At 33.3% G+C, this 26,801-nt stretch overlaps 1 protein-coding gene and 1 long non-coding RNA gene across 4 annotated transcripts; both read left to right on the top strand.

Moving 5' to 3' along the window:
* The first annotated feature begins 1,836 nt into the window (after window positions 1-1,836).
* Window positions 1,837-21,422, top strand: LOC127716347 (uncharacterized). Of its 3 annotated transcripts, XR_007988875.1 has the most exons (4): window positions 1,837-1,891; window positions 3,439-3,498; window positions 9,050-9,109; window positions 21,381-21,422. It is a non-coding gene; the product is annotated as an uncharacterized LOC127716347 (long non-coding RNA). The 3 variants fall into 3 exon arrangements; XR_007988877.1 differs by lacking the exons at window positions 1,837-1,891; window positions 3,439-3,498; window positions 9,050-9,109 and adding exons at window positions 7,769-7,816; window positions 13,356-13,415; XR_007988876.1 differs by lacking the exons at window positions 1,837-1,891; window positions 3,439-3,498; window positions 9,050-9,109 and adding exons at window positions 12,063-12,122; window positions 13,356-13,415.
* A 377-nt stretch (window positions 21,423-21,799) lies between these two features.
* LOC127713958 (serine/threonine-protein phosphatase 6 regulatory ankyrin repeat subunit C-like) lies at window positions 21,800-23,055 on the top strand. The gene has a single exon (XM_052219908.1). It carries the CDS (start codon window positions 21,800-21,802, stop codon window positions 22,898-22,900), a length of 1,101 nt encoding a protein of 366 aa, XP_052075868.1. The 3' UTR covers window positions 22,901-23,055.
* The last annotated feature ends 3,746 nt before the right edge of the window (window positions 23,056-26,801 follow it).

The following is a 26,801-nucleotide window of genomic DNA, read 5'->3' as shown; positions in this document are numbered from 1 at the left end:
CTTCGCTAAGTACAACTGACTGCGGGATTATATCACGATAGCTTCCCCGTTCTTTAATCCCGTGCAATTGTTCGTATTTTATTTCAAACTTGATATATTTTTTTTAAATTAGAAACTTTTCACATACTGATGGTGTATCAGGAAATATCAACCAAGTAAGTTTAGACAAGTCAAATCTACCAATCTGTTATTCTACAAACAAATCAACTTGTATACGAAGAAATATAACGATCAACTTGTATACAAAGAAATATAACGATCAACTTGTATACGAAGAAATATAACGAAACCGAAGGCATCAATGAAACAGGAGTTACCCGGCCTTTCGGAACTTCTGATTTCACCGCTGGTTTTAATAGGGATTTTATTTAATCGTATGTCAATTTAATGTGAAAACATGTTTTACTGTACAGATACCACACCACGTAAAATTGAAGCGTTGCAAAGGTTGGATTTGCTGAAAAATAATAATGGTAAGTTAATAATGAAACTGAAATCGGTTTTGTATCCAAATATCATTTGATCCCACGGAGTTATGACTATGTTTACCCTTTTTCATATTTTAGACTAAAAGTATGGAAAAGAAACCGTAAACAGCTAAAATTACCAACACAACAAGCACTTAATCACAGTAGTTATTGCCTTTAAACGGTTATATATACTTTTTTGTATGTTTTGGCAACACTGTTTTAGATAGAAATTAATTATAGACCAAAAAAATAATTCGTCTATGTAAGATCACTGAAAAGAGATTGTATTCAACAATTTTCGAAAGATATGTCTAGAGTTTAAACTTATACTAGAATTATGTACTACCCTTCCCTCTACTTTTGGTCTTCCTCAGAACTCAATTTGGCCGATATCCATGTGTATTCATACTGGTGAAATTCCCAAGATGTGTCTCTGCGAGATGAAACATAGAGATCATATCTGAGAACCAGTAGGTAAACAGAACAAAATATCTACGAATATCAAATATCTCTCCAAAAGAAGCGTTGTTTGCTAAACAGCTGTATTTACAAAGTGAACATATATACCAGGTGATCACGAATTTATTTTGATTGACAGAGACGTAACCAAGTACATTCTTCATCCTTTTTGTCTTCGCTAAGTACAACTGACCTCCGGATTATATCACAACAACTGTCCCGTTCTTTAATCCCGTGCAATTGACGACAAACAGTTATTGCAGACAGAAATCAACGACATAAATATATTTTATCAATGCAATATTGTAAGGTTTGATTTTCGATAATTTGTCCATGATGGAGGGCTACTCCTTATCACAGACATACTGCATGAAAGGTTCTGGATGACAAAGCCTTTCTACTTTGGCAAATTTACGAGACCAACATCAATTTGGTCCACTGTTATAGAATATCTATATTACAGGTGATCACAAATTTATTTTGATTGTCAGAAACTAAACCAAGTCCATTCTTTCTCGTTAGTGTCTTCACTAAGTACAACTTACCGCGAGATTATATCAAGACAGAAGCCCCGTTCTTTAATCCAGAGCTATTGTTCGTATTTCTACTTCAAACTTTTTGATTTGTCTTGTTGAAAAATAAGAAACCTTACTTATACTGATGGTGCATTCAGCAAAATCAAACACGTAGGTTTAGACAAGCTACATATACCAATCCGCTATTCTACAAACCGTTGAAATGAACTTGTATACGAAGGAATGTAACAGAACCAAAGGCATCAACATGTTCAATGCAACAGTAGCTACTGGTACTTTCGGAGCTTCTGATTGTAACACTTAGTTTAATTAGGGTTTTATTTATTCGTATGTTTATATAATGTGAAAACTTTTTTTATTGTACAGATACCACTCCACGTAAAATTGAAGCGTTGCAAAGCTTGGAATTGCCGGAAAATAGTAACGGTAAGCTAATAATGAAACACAAATCGGGTTAGCATCCAAATATCAGTTGACCCCGTAGAGTTATGGCCCTTATTTGATTATGTTAACCCTTTTTATATTGTAGACAAAAGGTATAGGAGATAGAAAGGAAACCTTATTATTGATACAATATAACAAGGTTTTGTTTCTAATCATTATTTCACGATGGAGGCTACTGCTTTTCAGAGACACATTGCACAAATGTTTCTGGATGAGAATATCATTTCTTCTTTTGCAAATATACGGAACCAATACCAATTTGGTCCACTGTTAAAGAGTATTTATAGCTTGCACTTCTATGAATATAGTCAACGCAATTTCCCATTGGAACTAAAATTGTGCCATTTTTACTATGAAGTTTCGTACAAAATTATATTACAGACAAGAATTGAAAGATCATTTGCGCTAATCCGTTTTTTTTAAAGGTCAACACATAGGGCTTTTCGGCATATTTTCAATATGTATGTGTCTAGAACTTCTAAGAGTTTAAACTTATACTAGAATTATGTACTACCCTTCCCTCTACTTTGGGTCTTCCTCAGAATTCAATTTGGCCGATATCCATGTGTATTTATACTGGTAAAATTCCCAAGATGTGTCTCTGTGAGATAAAACATAGAGATCATATCTGAGAACCAGTAGGTAAACAGAACAAAATATCTACGAATATCAAATATCTCTCCAAAAGAAGCGTAGTTTGCTAAACAGCTGTATTTACAAAGTGAACATATATACCAGGTGATCACGAATTTATTTTGATTGACAGAGACGTAACCAAGTACATTCTTCATCCTTTATGTCTTCGCTAAGTACAACTGACCTCCGGATTATATCACAACAACTGTCCCGTTCTTTAATCCCGTGCAATTGACGACAAACAGTTATTGCAGACAGAAATCAACGACATAAATATATTTTATCAATGCAATATTGTAAGGTTTGATTTTCGATAAATTGTCCATGATGGAGGGCTACTCCTTATCACAGACACACTGCATGAAAGGTTCTGGATGACAAAGCCTTTCTACTTTGGCAAATTTACGAGACCAACATCAATTTGGTCCACTGTTATAGAATATCTATATTACAGGTGATCACAAATTTATTTTGATTTTCAGACACTAAACCAAGTCCATTCTTTCTCGTTAATGTCTTCACTAAGTACAACTTACCGCGAGATTATATCAAGACAGAAGTCCCGTTCTTTAATACAGTGCTATTGTTCGTATTTCTACTTCAAACTGTCTAATTTGTCATGTTGAAAAATTAGAAACCTTACTTATACTGATGGTGCATACAGAAAAATCAAACACGTAGGTTTAGACAAGCTACATATATCAATCCGCTATTCTACAAACCGTTGAAATGAACTTGTATACGACGGACTGTAACAGAACCGTAGGCATCAACATGTTCAATGCAATAGTAATTACCGGTACGTGCGGAGCTTCTGAATGCACCACTGGTTTTAATAGGGGTTTTATTAAATCGTATGTCTATTTAAAGTGAAAACATTTTTTATTGTACAGATACCACTCCACGTAAAATTGAAGCGTTGCAAAGCTTGGAAATGCCGGAAAATAGTAACGGTAAGCTAATAATGAAACACAAATCGGTTTAGCATCCAAATATCAGTTGACCCCACAGAGTTATGGCCCTTATATGACTATGTTAACCCTTTTGATGTTGTAGACAAAAGGTATAGGAGATAGAAAGAAACCTCATTATTGATACAATATTTCAAGGTTTTGTTTCTAATCATTATTTCATGATGGAGGCTACTGCTTCTCAGGGACACATTGCACAAATGCTTCTTGATGACAAAGTCATTTCTTCTTTGGCAAATATACGGGACCAATACCAATTTGGTCTACTGTTATAGAGTATCTATAGCTTGCACTTCTGTAAATATAGACAACGCAATTTCCCATTGGAACTAAAATTGTGCCACTTTGACTATGAAGTTTCGTACACAATTATATTACAGACAAGAATGGAAAGATCATTTGCACTTAGTCTACCATTTTTATTAGAGTTCAAAACATAGGGCTATGCGGCATATTCTCAAAATGTTTATGTCTCGAACTTTAATAGTTTAAACTTACACTTAAATTATGTTCTACCCTTCCCTATTCTTTGGGTCTTCCACAGAATTCAATTTGGCCGATATCCTTGTGTATTCATACTGGTAAAATTCCCAAAATGTGTCTCTGTGAGATGAAACATAGAGATCATATTTGAGAACCAGTAGGTAAACAAAACAAAATATCTACGAATATCAAATATCTCCCAAAAGAGGCGTGGTTTGTTAAACAGCTGTATTTACAAAATGAAACGTATATATCAGGTGATTACGAATTTATTTTGATTGTCAGAGACTTAACCAATTCCATTCTTCCTCGTTAATGTCTTCGCTGAGTACAACTGACTGCTGGATTATATCACGACAGCTGCCCCGTTCTTTAATCCCGTGCAATTGTTCGTATTTTATTTCAAACTTGATATATCTTTTTTCAATTAAAAACTTTTCTCATACTGATGGTGTATCAGGAAATATCAACCAAGTAGGTTTAGACAAGTCACATCTACCAATCTGTTATTCTACAAACAAATCAACTTGTATACGAAGAAATATAACGATCAACCTGTATACAAAGAAATATAACGATCAACTTGTATACGAAGAAATATAACGAAACCGAAGGCATCAATGAAACAGGAGTTACCCGGCCTTTTGGAACTTCTGATTTCACCGCTGGTTTTAATAGGGATTTTATTTAATCGTATGTCAATTTAATGTGAAAACATGTTTTATTGTACAGATACCACACCACGTAAAATTGAAGCGTTGCAAAGGTTGGATTTGCTGAAAAATAATAATGGTAAGTTAATAATGAAACAGAAATTGGTTTTGTATCCAAATATCATTTAATCCCACGGAGTTATGACTATGTTTACCCTTTTTTATATTTTAGACTAAAAGTATGGAAAAGAAACCGTAAACAGCAAAAATTACCAACACAACAAGCACTTAATCACAGTAGTTATTGCCTTTGAACGGTTATATATACTTTTTTGTATGTTTTGGCAACACTGTTTTAGATAGAAATTAATTATAGACCAAAAAAATAATTCGTCAATGTAAGATCACTGAAAAGAGATTGTATTCAACAATTTTCGAAAGATATGTCTAGAGTTTAAACTTATACTAGAATTATGTACTACCCTTCCCTCTACTTTTGGTCTTCCTCAGAACTCAATTTGGCCGATATCCATGTGTATTCATACTGGTGAAATTCCCAAGATGTGTCTCTGTGAGATAAAACATAGAGAGCATATCTGAGAACCAGTAGGTAAACAGAACAAAATATCTACGAATATCAAATATCTCTCCAAAAGAAGCGTTGTTTGCTAAACAGCTGTATTTACAAAGTGAACATATATACCAGGTGATCACGAATTTATTTTGATTGACAGAGACGTAACCAAGTACATTCTTCATCCTTTTTGTCTTCGCTAAGTACAACTGACCTCCGGATTATATCACAACAACTGTCCCGTTCTTTAATCCCGTGCAATTGACGACAAACAGTTATTGCAGACAGAAATCAACGACATAAATATATTTTATCAATGCAATATTGTAAGGTTTGATTTTCGATAATTTGTCCATGATGGAGGGCTACTCCTTATCACAGACATACTGCATGAAAGGTTCTGGATGACAAAGCCTTTCTACTTTGGCAAATTTACGAGACCAACATCAATTTGGTCCACTGTTATAGAATATCTATATTACAGGTGATCACAAATTTATTTTGATTGTCAGAAACTAAACCAAGTCCATTCTTTCTCGTTAGTGTCTTCACTAAGTACAACTTACCGCGAGATTATATCAAGACAGAAGCCCCGTTCTTTAATCCAGAGCTATTGTTCGTATTTCTACTTCAAACTTTTTGATTTGTCATGTTGAAAAATAAGAAACCTTACTTATACTGATGGTGCATTCAGCAAAATCAAACACGTAGGTTTAGACAAGCTACATATACCAATCCGCTATTCTACAAACCGTTGAAATGAACTTGTATACGAAGGAATGTAACAGAACCAAAGGCATCAACATGTTCAATGCAACAGTAGCTACTGGTACTTTCGGAGCTTCTGATTGTAACACTTAGTTTAATTAGGGTTTTATTTATTCGTATGTTTATATAATGTGAAAACTTGTTTTATTGTACAGATACCACTCCACGTAAAATTGAAGCGTTGCAAAGCTTGGAATTGCCGGAAAATAGTAACGGTAAGCTAATAATGAAACACAAATCGGGTTAGCATCCAAATATCAGTTGACCCCGTAGAGTTATGGCCCTTATTTAATTATGTTAACCCTTTTTATATTGTAGACAAAAGGTATAGGAGATAGAAAGGAAACCTTATTATTGATACAATATAACAAGGTTTTGTTTCTAATCATTATTTCACGATGGAGGCTACTGCTTTTCAGAGACACATTGCACAAATGTTTCTGGATGAGAATATCATTTCTTCTTTTGCAAATATACGGAACCAATACCAATTTGGTCCACTGTTAAAGAGTATTTATAGCTTGCACTTCTATGAATATAGTCAACGCAATTTCCCATTGGAACTAAAATTGTGCCATTTTTACTATGAAGTTTCGTACAAAATTATATTACAGACAAGAATTGAAAGATCATTTGCGCTAATCCGTTTTTTTTAAAGGTCAACACATAGGGCTTTTCGGCATATTTTCAATATGTATGTGTCTAGAACTTCTAAGAGTTTAAACTTATACTAGAATTATGTACTACCCTTCCCTCTACTTTGGGTCTTCCTCAGAATTCAATTTGGCCGATATCCATGTGTATTTATACTGGTAAAATTCCCAAGATGTGTCTCTGTGAGATAAAACATAGAGATCATATCTGAGAACCAGTAGGTAAACAGAACAAAATATCTACGAATATCAAATATCTCTCCAAAAGAAGCGTAGTTTGCTAAACAGCTGTAGTTACAAAGTGAACATATATACCAGGTGATCACGAATTTATTTTGATTGACAGAGACGTAACCAAGTACATTCTTCATCCTTTATGTCTTCGCTAAGTACAACTGACCTCCGGATTATATCACAACAACTGTCCCGTTCTTTAATCCCGTGCAATTGACGACAAACAGTTATTGCAGACAGAAATCAACGACATAAATATATTTTATCAATGCAATATTGTAAGGTTTGATTTTCGATAAATTGTCCATGATGGAGGGCTACTCCTTATCACAGACACACTGCATGAAAGGTTCTGGATGACAAAGCCTTTCTACTTTGGCAAATTTACGATACCAACATCAATTTGGTCCACTGTTATAGAATATCTATATTACAGGTGATCACAAATTTATTTTGATTTTCAGAAACTAAACCAAGTCCATTCTTTCTCGTTAATGTCTTCACTAAGTACAACTTACCGCGAGATTATATCAAGACAGAAGTCCCGTTCTTTAATACAGTGCTATTGTTCGTATTTCTACTTCAAACTGTCTAATTTGTCATGTTGAAAAATTAGAAACCTTACTTATACTGATGGTGCATACAGCAAAATCAAACACGTAGGTTTAGACAAGCTACATATATCAATCCGCTATTCTACAAACCGTTGAAATGAACTTGTATACGACGGACTGTAACAGAACCGTAGGCATCAACATGTTCAATGCAATAGTAATTACCGGTACGTGCGGAGCTTCTGAATGCACCACTGGTTTTAATAGGGGTTTTATTAAATCGTATGTCTATTTAAAGTGAAAACATTTTTTATTGTACAGATACCACTCCACGTAAAATTGAAGCGTTGCAAAGCTTGGAAATGCCGGAAAATAGTAACGGTAAGCTAATAATGAAACACAAATCGGTTTAGCATCCAAATATCAGTTGACCCCACAGAGTTATGGCCCTTATATGACTATGTTAACCCTTTTGATGTTGTAGACAAAAGGTATAGGAGATAGAAAGAAACCTCATTATTGATACAATATTTCAAGGTTTTGTTTCTAATCATTATTTCATGATGGAGGCTACTGCTTCTCAGGGACACATTGCACAAATGCTTCTTGATGACAAAGTCATTTCTTCTTTGGCAAATATACGGGACCAATACCAATTTGGTCTACTGTTATAGAGTATCTATAGCTTGCACTTCTGTAAATATAGACAACGCAATTTCCCATTGGAACTAAAATTGTGCCACTTTTACTATGAAGTTTCGTACACAATTATATTAGAGACAAGAATGGAAAGATCATTTGCACTTAGTCTGCCATTTTTATTAGAGTTCAAAACATAGGGCTATGCGGCATATTCTCAAAATGTTTATGTCTCGAACTTTAATAGTTTAAACTTACACTTAAATTATGTTCTACCCTTCCCTATTCTTTGGGTCTTCCACAGAATTCAATTTGGCCGATATCCTTGTGTATTCATACTGGTAAAATTCCCAAAATGTGTCTCTGTGAGATGAAACATAGAGATCATATTTGAGAACCAGTAGGTAAACAAAACAAAATATCTACGAATATCAAATATCTCCCAAAAGAGGCGTGGTTTGTTAAACAGCTGTATTTACAAAATGAAACGTATATATCAGGTGATCACGAATTTATTTTGATTGTCAGAGACTTAACCAATTCCATTCTTCCTCGTTAATGTCTTCGCTGAGTACAACTGACTGCTGGATTATATCACGACAGCTGCCCCGTTCTTTAATCCCGTGCAATTGTTCGTATTTTATTTCAAACTTGATATATCTTTTTTCAATTAAAAACTTTTCTCATACTGATGGTGTATCAGGAAATATCAACCAAGTAGGTTTAGACAAGTCACATCTACCAATCTGTTATTCTACAAACAAATCAACTTGTATACGAAGAAATATAACTATCAACCTGTATACAAAGAAATATAACGATCAACTTGTATACGAAGAAATATAACGAAACCGAAGGCATCAATGAAACAGGAGTTACCCGGCCTTTTGGAACTTCTGATTTCACCGCTGGTTTTAATAGGGATTTTATTTAATCGTATGTCAATTTAATGTGAAAACATGTTTTATTGTACAGATACCACACCACGTAAAATTGAAGCGTTGCAAAGGTTGGATTTGCTGAAAAATAATAATGGTAAGTTAATAATGAAACAGAAATTGGTTTTGTATCCAAATATCATTTGATCCCACGGAGTTATGACTATGTTTACCCTTTTTTATATTTTAGACTAAAAGTATGGAAAAGAAACCGTAAACAGCAAAAATTACCAACACAACAAGCACTTAATCACAGTAGTTATTGCCTTTGAACGGTTATATATACTTTTTTGTATGTTTTGGCAACACTGTTTTAGATAGAAATTAATTATAGACCAAAAAAATAATTCGTCAATGTAAGATCACTGAAAAGAGATTGTATTCAACAATTTTCGAAAGATATGTCTAGAGTTTAAACTTATACTAGAATTATGTACTACCCTTCCCTCTACTTTTGGTCTTCCTCAGAACTCAATTTGGCCGATATCCATGTGTATTCATACTGGTGAAATTCCCAAGATGTGTCTCTGTGAGATAAAACATAGAGATCATATCTGAGAACCAGTAGGTAAACAGAACAAAATATCTACGAATATCAAATATCTCTCCAAAAGAAGCGTTGTTTGCTAAACAGCTGTATTTACAAAGTGAACATATATACCAGGTGATCACGAATTTATTTTGATTGACAGAGACGTAACCAAGTACATTCTTCATCCTTTTTGTCTTCGCTAAGTACAACTGACCTCCGGATTATATCACAACAACTGTCCCGTTCTTTAATCCCGTGCAATTGACGACAAACAGTTATTGCAGACAGAAATCAACGACATAAATATATTTTATCAATGCAATATTGTAAGGTTTGATTTTCGATAAATTGTCCATGATGGAGGGCTACTCCTTATCACAGACATACTGCATGAAAGGTTCTGGATGACAAAGCCTTTCTACTTTGGCAAATTTACGAGACCGACATCAATTTGGTCCACTGTTATAGAATATCTATATTACAGGTGATCACAAATTTATTTTGATTGTCAGAAACTAAACCAAGTCCATTCTTTCTCGTTAATGTCTTCACTAAGTACAACTTACCGCGAGATTATATCAAGACAGAAGCCCCGTTCTTTAATCCAGTGCTATTGTTCGTATTTTTACTTCAAACTTTTTGATTTGTCATGTTGAAAAATAAGAAACCTTACTTATACTGATGGTGCATTCAGCAAAATCAAACACGTAGGTTTAGACAAGCTACATATACCAATCCGCTATTCTACAAACCGTTGAAATGAACTTGTATACGAAGGAATGTAACAGAACCAAAGGCATCAACATGTTCAATGCAACAGTAGCTACCGGTACTTTCGGAGCTTCTGATTGTAACACTTAGTTTAATTAGGGTTTTATTTATTCGTATGTTTATATAATGTGAAAACTTGTTTTATTGTACAGATACCACTCCACGTAAAATTGAAGCGTTGCAAAGCTTGGAATTGCCGGAAAATAGTAACGGTAAGCTAATAATGAAACACAAATCGGGTTAGCATCCAAATATCAGTTGACCCCGTAGAGTTATGGCCCTTATTTGATTATGTTAACCCTTTTTATATTGTAGACAAAAGGTATAGGAGATAGAAAGAAACCTTATTATTGATACAATATAACAAGGTTTTGTTTCTAATCATTATTTCATGATGGAGGCTACTGCTTTTCAGAGACACATTGCACAAATGTTTCTGGATGAGAATATCATTTCTTCTTTTGCAAATATACGGAACCAATACCAATTTGGTCCACTGTTAAAGAGTATTTATAGCTTGCACTTCTATGAATATAGTCAACGCAATTTCCCATTGGAACTAAAATTGTGCCATTTTTACTATGAAGTTTCGTACAAAGTTATATTACAGACAAGAATGGAAAGATCATTTGCGCTAATCCGTTTTTTTTAAAGGTCAAAACATAGGGCTTTTCGGCATATTGTGTCTAGAACTTCTAAGAGTTTAAACTTATACTAGAATTATGTACTACCCTTCCCTCTACTTTGGGTCTTCCTCAGAATTCAATTTGGCCGATATCCATGTGTATTTATACTGGTAAAATTCCCAAGATGTGTCTCTGTGAGATAAAACATAGAGATCATATCTGAGAACCAGTAGGTAAACAGAACAAAATATCTACGAATATCAAATATCTCTCCAAAAGAAGCGTAGTTTGCTAAACAGCTGTATTTACAAAGTGAACATATATACCAGGTGATCACGAATTTATTTTGATTGACAGAGACGTAACCAAGTACATTCTTCATCCTTTATGTCTTCGCTAAGTACAACTGACCTCCGGATTATATCACAACAACTGTCCCGTTCTTTAATCCCGTGCAATTGACGACAAACAGTTATTGCAGACAGAAATCAACGACATAAATATATTTTATCAATGCAATATTGTAAGGTTTGATTTTTGATAAATTGTCCATGATGGAGGGCTACTCCTTATCACAGACATACTGCATGAAAGGTTCTGGATGACAAAGCCTTTCTACTTTGGCAAATTTACGAGACCAACATCAATTTGGTCCACTGTTATAGAATATCTATATTACAGGTGATCACAAATTTATTTTGATTTTCAGAAACTAAACCAAGTCCATTCTTTCTCGTTAATGTCTTCACTAAATACAACTTACCGCGAGATTATATCAAGACAGAAGTCCCGTTCTTTAATACAGTGCTATTGTTCGTATTTCTACTTCAAACTGTCTAATTTGTCATGTTGAAAAATTAGAAACCTTACTTATACTGAAGGTGCATACAGAAAAATCAAACACGTAGGTTTAGACAAGCTACATATACCAATCCGCTATTCTACAAACCGTTGAAATGAACTTGTATACGACGGACTGTAACAGAACCGTAGGCATCAACATGTTCAATGCAATAGTAATTACCGGTACGTGCGGAGCTTCTGAATGCACCACTGGTTTTAATAGGGGTTTTATTAAATCGTATGTCTATTTAAAGTGAAAACATTTTTTATTTGTACAGATACCACTCCACGTAAAATTGAAGCGTTGCAAAGCTTGGAAATGCCGGAAAATAGTAACGGTAAGCTAATAATGAAACACAAATCGGTTTAGCATCCAAATATCAGTTGACCCCACAGAGTTATGGCCCTTATATGACTATGTTAACCCTTTTGATGTTGTAGACAAAAGGTATAGGAGATAGAAAGAAACCTCATTATTGATACAATATTTCAAGGTTTTGTTTCTAATCATTATTTCATGATGGAGGCTACTGCTTCTCAGGGACACATTGCACAAATGCTTCTTGATGACAAAGTCATTTCTTCTTTGGCAAATATACGGGACCAATACCAATTTGGTCTACTGTTATAGAGTATCTATAGCTTGCACTTCTGTAAATATAGACAACGCAATTTCCCATTGGAACTAAAATTGTGCCACTTTTACTATGAAGTTTCGTACACAATTATATTACAGACAAGAATGGAAAGATCATTTGCACTGAGTCTACCATATTTTTTAGAGTTCAAAACATAGGGCTATGCGGCATATTCTCAAAATGTTTATGTCTCGAACTTTAATAGTTTAAACTTACACTTAAATTATGTTCTACCCTTCCCTCTTCTTTGGGTCTTCAACAGAATTCAATTTGGCCGATATCCATGTGTATTCATACTGGTAAAATTCCCAAAATGTGTCTCTGTGAGATGAAACATAGAGATCATATTTGAGAACCAGTAGGTAAACAAAACAAAATATCTACGAATATCAAATATCTCCCAAAAGAGGCGTGGTTTGTTAAACAGCTGTATTTACAAAATGAAACGTATATATCAGGTGATCACGAATTCATTTTGATTGTCAGAGACTTAACCAATTCCATTCTTCCTCGTTAATGTCTTCGCTGAGTACAACTGACTGCTGGATTATATCACGACAGCTGCCCCGTTCTTTAATCCCGTGCAATTGTTCGTATTTTATTTCAAACTTGATATATTTTTGTTCAATTAAAAACTTTTCTCATACTGATGGTGTATCAGGAAATATCAACCAAGTAGGTTTAGACAAGTCACATCTACCAATCTGTTATTCTACAAACAAATCAACTTGTATACGAAGAAATATAACGATCAACCTGTATACAAAGAAATATAACGATCAACTTGTATACGAAGAAATATAACGAAACCGAAGGCATCAATGAAACAGGAGTTACCCGGCCTTTTGGAACTTCTGATTTCACCGCTGGTTTTAATAGGGATTTTATTTAATCGTATGTCAATTTAATGTGAAAACATGTTTTATTGTACAGATACCACACCACGTAAAATTGAAGCGTTGCAAAGGTTGGATTTGCTGAAAAATAATAATGGTAAGTTAATAATGAAACAGAAATTGGTTTTGTATCCAAATATCATTTGATCCCACGGAGTTATGACTATGTTTACCCTTTTTTATATTTTAGACTAAAAGTATGGAAAAGAAACCGTAAACAGCAAAAATTACCAACACAACAAGCACTTAATCACAGTAGTTATTGCCTTTGAACGGTTATATATACTTTTTTGTATGTTTTGGCAACACTGTTTTAGATAGAAATTAATTATAGACCAAAAACATAATTCGTCAATGTAAGATCACTGAAAAGAGATTGTATTCAACAATTTTCGAAAGATATGTCTAGAGTTTAAACTTATACTAGAATTATGTACTACCCTTCCCTCTACTTTTGGTCTTCCTCAGAACTCAATTTGGCCGATATCCATGTGTATTCATACTGGTGAAATTCCCAAGATGTGTCTCTGTGAGATAAAACATAGAGATCATATCTGAGAACCAGTAGGTAAACAGAACAAAATATCTACGAATATCAAATATCTCTCCAAAAGAAGCGTTGTTTGCTAAACAGCTGTATTTACAAAGTGAACATATATACCAGGTGATCACGAATTTATTTTGATTGACAGAGACGTAACCAAGTACATTCTTCATCCTTTTTGTCTTCGCTAAGTACAACTGACCTCCGGATTATATCACAACAACTGTCCCGTTCTTTAATCCCGTGCAATTGACGACAAACAGTTATTGCAGACAGAAATCAACGACATAAATATATTTTATCAATGCAATATTGTAAGGTTTGATTTTCGATAATTTGTCCATGATGGAGGGCTACTCCTTATCACAGACATACTGCATGAAAGGTTCTGGATGACAAAGCCTTTCTACTTTGGCAAATTTACGAGACAACATCAATTTGGTCCACTGTTATAGAATATCTATATTACAGGTGATCACAAATTTATTTTGATTGTCAGAAACTAAACCAAGTCCATTCTTTCTCGTTAATGTCTTCACTAAGTACAACTTACCGCGAGATTATATTAAGACAGAAGCCCCGTTCTTTAATCCAGTGCTATTGTTCGTATTTCTACTTCAAACTTTTTGATTTGTCATGTTGAAAAATAAGAAACCTTACTTATACTGATGGTGCATTCAGCAAAATCAAACACGTAGGTTTAGACAAGCTACATATACCAATCCGCTATTCTACAAACCGTTGAAATGAACTTGTATACGAAGGAATGTAACAGAACCAAAGGCATTAACATGTTCAATGCAACAGTAGCTACCGGTACTTTCGGAGCTTCTGATTGTAACACTTAGTTTAATTAGGGTTTTATTTATTCGTATGTTTATATAATGTGAAAACTTGTACAGATACCACTCCACGTAAAATTGAAGCGTTGCAAAGCTTGGAATTGCCGGAAAATAGTAACGGTAAGCTAATAATGAAACACAAATCGGGTTAGCATCCAAATATCAGTTGACCCCGTAGAGTTATGGCCCTTATATGATTATGTTAACCCTTTTTATATTGTAGACAAAAGGTATAGGAGATAGAAAGAAACCTTATTATTGATACAATATAACAAGGTTTTGTTTCTAATCATTATTTCATGATGGAGGCTACTGCTTTTCAGAGAGACATTGCACATATGTTTCTGGATGAGAATATCATTTCTTCTTTGGCAAATATACGGAACCAATACCAATTTGGTCCACTGTTAATGAGTATTTATAGCTTGCACTTCTATGAATATAGTCAACGCAATTTCCCATTGGAATTAAAATTGTGTCATTTTTACTATGAAGTTTCGTACAAAATTATATTACAGACAAGAATGGAAAGATCATTTGCGCTAATCCGTTTTTTTTTAAAGGTCAAAACATAGGGCTTTTTGGCATATTTTCAATATGTATGTGTCTAGAACTTCTAAGAGTTAAAACTTATACTAAAAATTATGTACCGCCCTTCCCTCTACTTTGGATCTTCCTCCGAATTCAATTTGGACGCTATCCAGGTGTATTCATTCTGGTAAAATTCCCAAGATGTGTCTCTGTGAGATAAAATATAGAGATCATATCTGAGAACCAATAGGTAAACAAAACAAAATATCTACGAATATCAAATATCTCCAAAAAGAGGCGTGGTTTGTTAAACAGCTGTATTTACAAAGTGAAACGTATATACCAGGTGATCACGATTTTTCTTTGATTGTCAGAGATTTAACCAAGACCATTCTTCCTGGTCAATGTCTTCGCTAAGTACAACTGACTGCGAGATTATATCACGACACCTGCCCCGTTCTTTAATCCCGTGCAATTGTTCGTATTTTATTTCAAACTTGATATTTTTTTTAAAAATAAGAAACTTTTCTTATACTGATGGTCTATATGGAAATATCAACCATGTAGGTTGAGACAAGTCACATCTACCAATCTGTTATTCTACAAACATAAAACTTGTATACGAAGAAATATAACGAAACCGAAGGCATCAATGAAGCAAGATTACCTGGCCTTTGGACCTTCTGATTTCACCGCTTGATTTAATAGGGATTTTATTTAATCGTATTAGTTTTAAAAAAATGATGGTAAGTTAATAATGAAACTGAAATCGGTTTTGTATCCAAATATCATTTGATCCCACGGAGTTATGACTATGTTTACCTTTTTTTACATTTTAGACCAAAAGTATGGAAAAGAAACCGTAAACAGCAAAAATTACCAACACAATATGCACTTAATCACAGTAGTTATTGCCTTTGAACGGTTATATATACTTTTTTCTGTGTTTTGGCAACACTGTTTTAGATAGAAATTAATTGTAGACAGAAAAAATGTCGTCAATGTAAGATCACTGAAAAGAGATTGTATTCAACAATTTTCGAAAGAGGTCATTGATTAACATAATAAAGATGCGCATATTTCTGTTGAGCGATACACGCACTTTATTGGCTCTTGTTATTTTGTTTTCTTTGATTGGACGACTTTTTTCTTTATTGTACTAAAATGAAGATTGCAAGGTTATTTAACATCATGTTCAACTAAATAGATAATGTCTTATTACATAATAGTAGTGACTGTTGTTTACATCTATCTCATTGAACCTGTAGTAAACAAAGTAGCAAAGATACAGATAGAGCTGATTTTTATGTTGACTTAATTTGGGGATTTGAAACGGAGGAAGCATACACTTTTATCTTCTGTATATATCAATGAGAAAGTAATCCGAAAACACAATCATTTAAATTGTCTTAAATCGTCTAAAGTTCAACACAGAGTTTTTAGATTAAACAATAACCGACAAAAGACATGCGTCTATACAATATGTCAAGCTCGAATCTACTTGAGCATAAATAAGTTGTACATTAATTAAACAAAAACTGTCAACAACCATTTCTCAAAATAACAAAAACAGTTAGATATCACATTTCAAATTTATTGCACCAAAGATAAATATCTGGAAGCACATGCCTCAACGTTTTAGCTGTAAACAGTATATTATTGGAAGAAGATGGATGTAATATAAGATTTTGATAAGAACTAAAACTGACATCAAAAGGATGAATACGATTTTTCCCATTGTGAACTTTTCGATTTTATGTAACAATAATCATGCAAGTAAAAAAACTTGTTTGATTTCATTAAATTAACAAATGTTTTGAGATTTGAAAAAGACAACTAATCATCAAAGACTCAATGATCAAGATATTAAAAAAAAATAAAGACACGTGTGCGGCCTTTAAACAATGACCAAAACCCATGATGAACGTTTCATTTTTATGTAGCAATAGTTCAAATTGATAAACCAGGATTGATCTGAAACGTTTTTTTTTTTTTATCTAAACAGCTCTAAAAAGAATGAACAATAAATTATTAAGTCATTTCCATTCTTTCAGTAATTTTTCAACATATCCACTGGAATAAATCTAGTACTGTTCAGATGATTCGTTTGCTCTAAAACTGGATCTGTTCAGTCTTAGTTCAGACTGTTCAGTAGTTTTATTTACATGTACACTTCGATATCCTACTGAATTGAAAAGTTACTGAACAGTACGGAAATGACTGCAAGAAAATTGTCTAAACGGTACAGAAATTACCACAGGGGATAAGTCAGAAAATTGAATGAAAAATTTAACAGGACTGAATAATTTATTGTTAAGACATTTTAGATGATGTTAATATCAAAATGACCTTTTAAGATAATTCATTTACTAGTGCATGCGAGAAATTAACTGTATTTCATATTCAAGTAAACAACTGTGATATGTTTAAAATAGGACAACTACTAATCAAAGACTAAATGATAAAGATATGACAAATTACAGATAAATGTGCGGTCTTTTAACTATGAAAAACCCATACCGTATAGTGAGCTGTAAAATGCCCGTGAGACAACATGTGAAACATTTTAAATAAAACAAACAAGAAGGGCCTAATTCATACTACAACAATTTACGACAAACAGCTTAAATGTATTGCAGACAGAAACCAAAGACCAAATTTTACTTTATTGATACAATATTTCAAGGTTTTGTTTCTGATCATTGTTTCATGATGGAGCTCGAGGCTACTGCTTATCAGAAAGACATTGATCGAATGGTTCTGGATGACAAAAAGTCATTTCTACTTTCGCAAATTTTTATAATAAGGTTTTATAACATTTTTATCTATTTATTCAATCAAAAAAATTAGTGACATTTTTTTTATACATTTTGTTGAATGGAACAGTATGCATCAAATATTAAACATTTAAAAAATATATAATGGGGCAGTATGAAGGATCTTTCCTTTTTTGAGTTATACATTTTTGTTTTACAAAATCTCTAAAACCGATGTTGGGACAACATTTCAATGATTTACAAATATATATGATTCGAAATAGTAAACATGTATTTAGTCTATGAGGTACGAAATGGTTAATGCAGATGGCTCATAAGATACAAAAGGGTTTTGATCATGGGTACAAAAGGGAAAATGTTGGGTACGAAATGATAATTTTAGGTACGAAATGGCAGAGGTTCGAAATGGCAAAGGTACGAAATGGTCAAGGTACGAAATGACTTGCAGCGATGATTGCAATTTATAAGAAAAATATATCGGTGGTCACTTGTGATCCATATATATCATAACAGTAATCTAACATGCATTTTAATTAGCAGTGAGATAAATGCACATCTAAATTAAGATACCTTAGTTCAGAAGAGATAGTAGATAGCAAAAGAGTATTCGAAGATCAAAAGCTCATGGTCTTTGAAGTTCGTTTCTTGAAACTGTGTATTTGTTAAAAAGTGGTCTGCACATAGATAAGACAAAGTTGAATGTTAACTTTTTAGGCAGTTATGCTTAACATGCTAAAATTGTTTCAGAATTCAATGCTTTATAGACTGCTATATACAACTAATAACAAATCAGGTATATAAGACTATATGTTGGAAATACATATAAACATACATCATGGGAAGTGAACGTTTGTGTCTGATATTTCCCCTTTTCTAAATTTAAATGCCATTACACAATGAATCTGCAAAGTATATGACCCTTAAATCAGATAGATTGATGTTTAAAGTATATAAAACATGGATTAAAAACTGGTACTTAATTCTCCCAATTAAAGATATAAGAACACAGTTTTGTAATGTTTAATATGACATGTCGACTGAAATATCTGTCAATTCGACTTACATGTACATATATATATCATTATGCGTTGACCTACATGTAAATATTTCACTAACCGTGTTGAAAAGTTTCTTATTTTTCTACCTTTATATTTTAATTAACTATGATGTAAATAACTACAAGGCACCGTTAAAGTCTTTAACAATTTGCAACACCAATACTGTATTAAAGTCAGCTTAAAAGGTCTGTGTTTGACACATATAATATGAGGTATTTCAAAACATGGTTGGCAAAAACCCAGATTTTATGAGTATTGCCTCGGTTTCACTGGAAAATATGCGATATTGGTAGGAATTTTTAGGAGTATAAACTCAAGAAAGTATAAGCTTAATAACTCTTTAGACAGATAAGAACACACTTAGACAAAAGTTAAAATTTTTTTTTTCAATAATAGTATTAGAATTTCGATAATCCTACTAAAAATTTATTAGATTGTCTAAATTGGTTTTACCGTTAACCATGTTAACATGTAGACAAATAATTGTTTAAATATTTTCTATATATAACCTAGATTTAGAGAAAACAACAATAAGAATTATATAAGGAAATGACTATTCAACTGAATAATTTTTGTTCATTGCTATTTTTAGTGTTTACACAATTAAAGCATACTTACATGTACATCACTAATTAAAAAGTTATTATTGTCCGACGCATTGCGGGGGACATAGAAATACTGGGCGTTCGTCTGTCCGTCTAGTCTTGTGAACGCTTTCACGTGTACAATTCTTGCCATATTTTTATAAAAACTTATATCAAAGATTTATATCAGCAGTGTCTCGGACAAGTTTGAAAATCAGTTCTGATCAAATATTTTTGAAAGAGTTATGCCCTTGTAAAATATAAATTATATGGAAAATTGCATTGTAAGTGCTCTCTTGTGTACAAATAATGTCAGATTTTTATCAAATTGATATCAAAGGTTTATATAAGCCATGTCTCGGACAAGTTCGAAAATCATCGTTATCATTGTCGATCAAATATTTAATAAAAGGTTATGCCCCTTGGAAATATAATTTATATTCGAAATTGCATTGTATTTGCTTTCAAGCCTTCATTTCTCTAAGATATTTGTAAACAGTTTGAAAGAAAAAAAAAAGAAGAGGCATTAGGTTTTACCCTTATCCGTCCATCCGTCCTAAAATTTGTTTTCTTTCTCTGACTCCAGTTTGCCTCAACTAAATGTTATAAAAACTAAAACAAAATGCTTATTACCATAAAACACAGATCAAGTTTGAATTTGGGTGGCGTCACTTTTACTGTTCTCTAGTTATGTCCCTTTATAAGGTTATATGTAGGAGGGGCATCATCTGTGTCCCATGGACACATTCTCCATTTATTTTTTAATAATATGTCTTTTTAAATCATTTACTATTTTAAGTTCCATATAAATGTAAATAAAGAAAAAAGAAATTGAAAACAATTAAACAGTTGTACAAAAGTGAACCTTATTTTATATCAGATTGGTTACTTTTTTTCCTACCAAATATGTGACTTTTTTTCCTGTGATTTTTTCTTCTGTGACCCTTTTTCCCCCATTTGCCCTTACTTTGTATTTATTGAATGGTAAGAAGGAGTCGGCGAAATTGGTTATGATTTCAAGCTTGATAATATATAATATGGGCTAGAAATTAAAAAAACATATATGATTAGGTTGTTGTTTTTTTCATAAGTATCTGAAACTGGACAGAATTTACCATTTCATGAACCTTTACATTAATACCAATTTTTACGGATAAAATCGTTTTTCAAAAATATTTAAACGAAATTAGACAACGTGTCCTTTAAAGTTTATCAAAAGGAATTTTTGTACCTTTTCGCATAGAGTTGTTCATATCATAAATAGTCACATACAATGACATAAAACGTAAAACAACAAAAATACAGAACTCCAAGGAAAATTCAAAACTAAAAGTCCCTTAACAATTGGCAAAATCAAAAGCAAACGAATGGAAAACAACTGTCATATTCCTGACTTGGTACAGGCATTTTCGTATGTAGAACATGGTGGATTAAACCTGGTTTTAAAGCTAGCTAAACCTCTCACTTGTATGACAGTCGCATAAAAGTCCATTCTATTGAGGTACATATAAGGGAGACACAACACATTACGTAATAGACGATGCAAATGTATTTTGAAGTACCAGTACCACGACCTTCTGTATTTTGTATCCTGTTACTACTATCTAAATACAAATTTAAACAAAAACATGCCAGTGTGCCTATCGGGTGAATAATCTCTACAATGTTTGTTCGATTCTTGCTGTGTGCGTTGTAAAGACAATAATAATAATAATAATAATTACAGCTTACATTATTAGAGAGGAGATACATCGTATCATGGAAGAAGAAAAATGGCAAGCTTGTGCTCTTGTTCTATGTATCTTATTTGGTGATGGATTTAGTATAGACTGGTTGGAAATCAAATCAGCTCCAAACGACATAAAAGCAAAACTACAAGACATTGTTTCCAAATGTGAAATACACTTATACTGCAAAACATCAATGAATACTTTAAGATCTGCCTTTACCGCCTTAGAAGGTAACTATTTAAAGCGAACATTCTGTGAGTATAAAATGATAGATATCAAAATGTATAAACTGGTAGCAATAATATGCGGAAAGCATTTCACAGAATGTTTTATAAGATATGCCTCTAGTAAATTGATTCGTGACCATTTTCTTTTTGAATCCATTAAAGATGTAAAAGAAAAGGATGATCGAATAATGTTATCAGAGGACAAAGAAGGAAAGTATTTTGAAACATTGTTAGTTCACTTAACGGATTTAAACATTGTAAGTACGTTCCATAATAAACAATTAAAATATCCGTCCTATGTGAATAAGTTAATCACATTTTTGAAAGGAAATGAAGAAGCAAAAATATTGCTAAAGCAGCTGGATGCAAAAGGTTTCACACAAGTAAGAGCAGATTACGACAGCAACGGTTGGTCGTGTAATACAACACCTTTAATAGAATCAGCATCGCTTGGTTACGTTGAAATAGTTCGCTTTTTGATTGAAACTGTTAACTGCAAAGTAGACAATACAGACGCAATAGGCAGGTCACCTTTACATAAGGCGTCTGAGAGAGGTCATGAACATGTAGTGCAACTGTTACTAGAGAAAGGTGCTAGTGTTTTACTAAGGAACAAATATGGAGAATCTCCATTGTATGTAGCCTGTAAAGGAAACCATAGAGTAATAATTGATATGTTATTGCTGAAAAAAGCTAATGTTTTAGTGTGTACATGCAGTGACAAATCTCCACTGTACGCGGCATGTGAAGGAGGTTATTACGATATTGCAGAACTGTTATTGAATGAAAATGCAGATGTTAATCAGTGTAACAAGGCTGCAGAGTCTCCTTTGTATGTGGCGTGTGTAAGAGGATATACAGATATAGTAAAGCTGTTATTGGATAACAATGCCGATGTTTATCAATGTAATAAAGAGCGAGAGTCTCCTTTGTATGCGGCTTGCGAAGGAGGAAGTCAAGATACTGTGAGACTGTTATTGGAAAATGGTGCAGATATCTTTAAGCGAAATATCCATGGAGAGTCTGCATTGTATGTTGCCTGTTTGTTAGGATATACAGATATAGTTAAACTGTTATTGCATACAGATATAGATATCAATCTGTGTAATAACAATAGAGAGTCTCCTTTGTATATGGCCTGCGTAAGAGGATATACAGATATAGTTGAACTGTTACTGCATAAAAATGCCAATGTTCACCTGTGTGACTGTGCCGGAATGTCTCCGTTGGATGTGGCTAGGGCAGAAGGACATGTAGATATATATAAACTGTTAGAGTTAAAGAGTTAAACATTGTTAAAAGGGAGTTTCGGTTAATATGCAAATTGAAAAACTGTTAATTGCATATAATGCCGATGATAGTATGTGTAACACAAGAGACCAGGTACCAATTGATATTGCCAAACATTCAGAATGTAAGGAAACAGTAAATATATTTGAGGAAAGCTTGAAAGTTGAAGGACGATCATTGCAATCCATATTTGTACGAATCACAACTATTATTCAGGTTCCCAATTGTGAACTTTCCATTTCTATGTAGCAACATTCTAGCAGCGCCTGCATACGGAGTATATTTCTCCCAATTGATATGATATTCACAAGCTTGTATTTCCTATCATAATTTCCTTGAAAGAGGATTGCTGCTCACAAGGAAGCTATTAAACCAAGAGTTTCAAATGGTGAAGTTGAAATCATCCCTTCGTAAATTTTACGGACGCCATCACGAGTTGGTCAACCTTTATGGAATAACAGTGTCACAGATGATATCGGATATGTTCCTTATGTCGTAACTTCAATACCCTTCCCTTTTCACGAATGTGACCTACCGATTTAGACTATTTACCGGATTTGTATTAACATAAGCAACACGACGGGTGCCACATGTGGAGCAGGATCTGCTTACCCTTCCGGAGCACCTGATATCACCCCCAGTTTTTGGTGGGCTTCGTGTTGCTTAGTCTTTAGTTTTCTATGTTGTGTCATCTGTACTATTATTTGTCTGTTAGTCTTTTTATTTTTGGCCATGGCGTTGTCAGTTTGTTTTCGATCTATGAGTTTGACTGTCCCTCTGGTATCTTTCGTCCCTCTTTTAAACATACACTGACAGTGTACACTAGTAAACAAATTATGAAGTCATATTCAGTCTTTTAGTCAATTAAAAGATTTATTCACTGCGGACTGTTCAGTAGATGTTATAAACCTGTTCACATCAACATCATACTTAATTGAATGCAACTAACCAGTACTGAATTGATCGCAAGCTTAATTTCTGTACAGTCCTGAATTTACCGCTGTGGTTAAGTCTGAAAATTGCTTTAAGGACTGATCATGACTGAATAATTTATTGTTCAGACTTTTCAGATAACGTTAAGATCAAAATGACGGTAAAAGACCAAAATTAATTACTAGTGATTCGCGGTATTACAATAACTTCATTATGCTTTTATAATTATTTTTTGTTTTTATTTTTGCATTTATCTAGCAGGTATTTCCTAATTGGTTGTCCTTTCGAAAACATGGTGTTTATCATGTTAATAGCAGATAATATTAGCTTAATGCTTGAATGATAGCGGTACATGTTGCAAAACATCAGCAAATCTGTAGAAAGTAAAATTACAAAAATACCAACTTCAAGGAAAATTCAAAATCGGAAATTCCCTTATCAAAGGGCAAAATCAAAAGCTAAAACACATCCAACGAATGGAAAACAAATGTCATATTCCTGACTTGGTATAGGCATTTCTTTATGTAGAAAATGGTGAACTAAACCTGGTTTTAAAACTAGCTAAACCTCTCACTTGTATGGCAGTCGCATAGAATTCCATTATATTGCCAATGAGTAAATGAGGTTAAATTACAGGTCCAGGTCAGATTTCAAGTTTTGATTTTGGCTTATTATCGCTAATCCTCACAAATTGTACCAGATATCGACAAAATATTTTCACTTATTAGTGTTAGATGCGACATGCCGCAACACATCAATTTGAGTTCAAAAGGTACGCTGGCATCTAATGAGAGTTTTCTCCCCTCTCATATCAAAAATTAGCTGTACGGTGATATAACTCATTCACCATATTATGTAGAGATCAAGTGTCTTATGATTAGAGGTCCTTGCTTTAAGACTTCGAAAAAAGTAAAATAACAAAAATACCGAACTCCAAGGAAAATTCAAAACGGAAAGTTCTTTAACAAATAGCAAAATCAAAAACTCAAACACATCAAACGAAAGGAAAACAACTGTCATATCCATGACTTAGTACAGGCATTTCCTTATGTAGAAAATAATGGATTTAACCTAGTTTTATAGCTAGCTAAACCTCTCACTTGTTTGACAGTCGCACAAAACATTCCATTATATTGACAACAATGTGTGAGCAAAACAGACAGACATAATAGGTAAAAATGTCAAAAATACAGCAGTACAGCAGGTACAGCAGTCAACTTATATGGTATAATATTAATCACTTTAAAAACAAAAAGATATGTCAACAAAGAAAAACAAAATGGTATATAGACAAAGCACACAAGCAAAAATGAAATACAAGAATACAAAATAATGACCATAGCACAATCACACAATGGCGGGATGTATAAGTACCGAGCCACGTTAAAAGGATATTACCAAAAAATGGAATAAACAGTACTAGTAAAGGTTAATAATTTACAAAGACAAGTAAAAGAACACTTTAACACGTAATTAAGATGATAAACAACGTTAGTACCTAGAATTTATACTTCAAGACCATTATGTATTATTTGTGATTTTGATACTGAACATTTATCAACTAGGGTCTTGGTATCTTCCGATGAACTTTTTTAAGAAAAAAAGACGAGACGTTCTTTGACATAACACTGGTTCATCAACTTTCTGCTCAGACACTTGTGACGTTTTATAAAGTCTGAGTTGCAGCTGCAAGCTCTTGAATACCGAATACGTTTGGAAATGTATATCCCATTAGCAGGTGAAGTTGGTATATCGCTACTAAGGTTGAGGAAATTGATAATTTCAAAATTAAAATCGTCTCGTTTGTCAGAGATTTTGATACTGAGATGACCGCTTTTGTCAAATTCGAGGTATAAGTCTAAAAATGAGGCGGAGGAAGCCGTGTCTGTTGTTTCTTTGAATTCTAGTTCTGAAGAATATATAAATGGAACCCAATCAGAAAAGTTTGGATCGTTAATGGAAAGAACATCATCAATATATCTGAATGTGAAATTAAATGATCTTGCTTCTTTGATCTTCTTGTTGTGTTTGACAAGTGGTTGAAGGAACTTCGACTCATATGAAAATAAGAAGTGGTCGGCAAGGAGAGGCGAACAGTTCGTTCCCATGGGAATGCCGACAATTTGTTGAAAAGTCTACCTCCAAATTAAACAAATATGTTGTCAATAAGAAACTCCAGCATACTAATCACTTGTTCCTCTGTAGAATGTTTACCTTTTTGTTCACTATTAACAAAATATGCCGTATGGTATCATAAAGTAATAAATGAATAGAGTATGCTACCATTTTTATATTGAAAAGCATTGTGGATTATTTCTTTTAGCCGATTTTTCAATTTCATTGGAAATGGTGGTATACAGTGTTGAAAAATCAAAAGTTTTAATAGAATAAATTTCAGAGAAAGATCGAGTTTAAAAGTATCCAGAAGTTCTTCAGAGTTTATTAGAATCCACATATGGTTAATACCTCTACGCGAGTAAACAGTTTCACAGTATTTCTGAAGACCCTCTTTCAATTTGGACTGAATTTTTGTCAATCTAATGGACAATTCCTTCGTAGAACATGCAAATGAGCCGGCAATGTACCGTTGTTTGTATGGAGTTTTGTGAAGCTTAGGTATCCAATACAAACAAGGTAAGTCCTCAGATTTGCTGTTTAATGTAATGTTCTTTGAAGCCATGAAGGACTTATGATTCGTCAAAACCTCATCCTTGTCAAATGATATGTTTTTATGTATGGGATTACCTGAGTGCTCAATGTACTAACGTTGTTTATCATCTTAATTACGTGTTAAAGTGTTCTTTTACTTGTCTTTGTAAATTATGTTAATGTTTCCATATAATAGAAAAAAAAGGTCCATCTATAATCAACGAAAAAGTGGCGATTACTGTAATGCATAATAGCATTATCAAATCAAAGTTCATGGGCAGAATTTAGAAGAAAACTACCAGAAATTGCTATTAGCCA

The sequence above is a fragment of the Mytilus californianus genome, unplaced genomic scaffold, assembly GCF_021869535.1.
Source record: "Mytilus californianus isolate M0D057914Y unplaced genomic scaffold, xbMytCali1.0.p SCAF_9, whole genome shotgun sequence".
NCBI classification, from domain to species: Eukaryota; Metazoa; Mollusca; class Bivalvia; order Mytilida; family Mytilidae; genus Mytilus; species Mytilus californianus.
This window is presented reverse-complemented; position numbering and strand designations above follow the sequence as displayed.

Excerpts from the sequence above, each read along its gene's own strand:
- LOC127713958 (XM_052219908.1), top strand. The coding sequence starts at position 21,800 with ATGTTATCAGAGGACAAAGAAGGAAAGTATTTTGAAACATTGTTAGTT.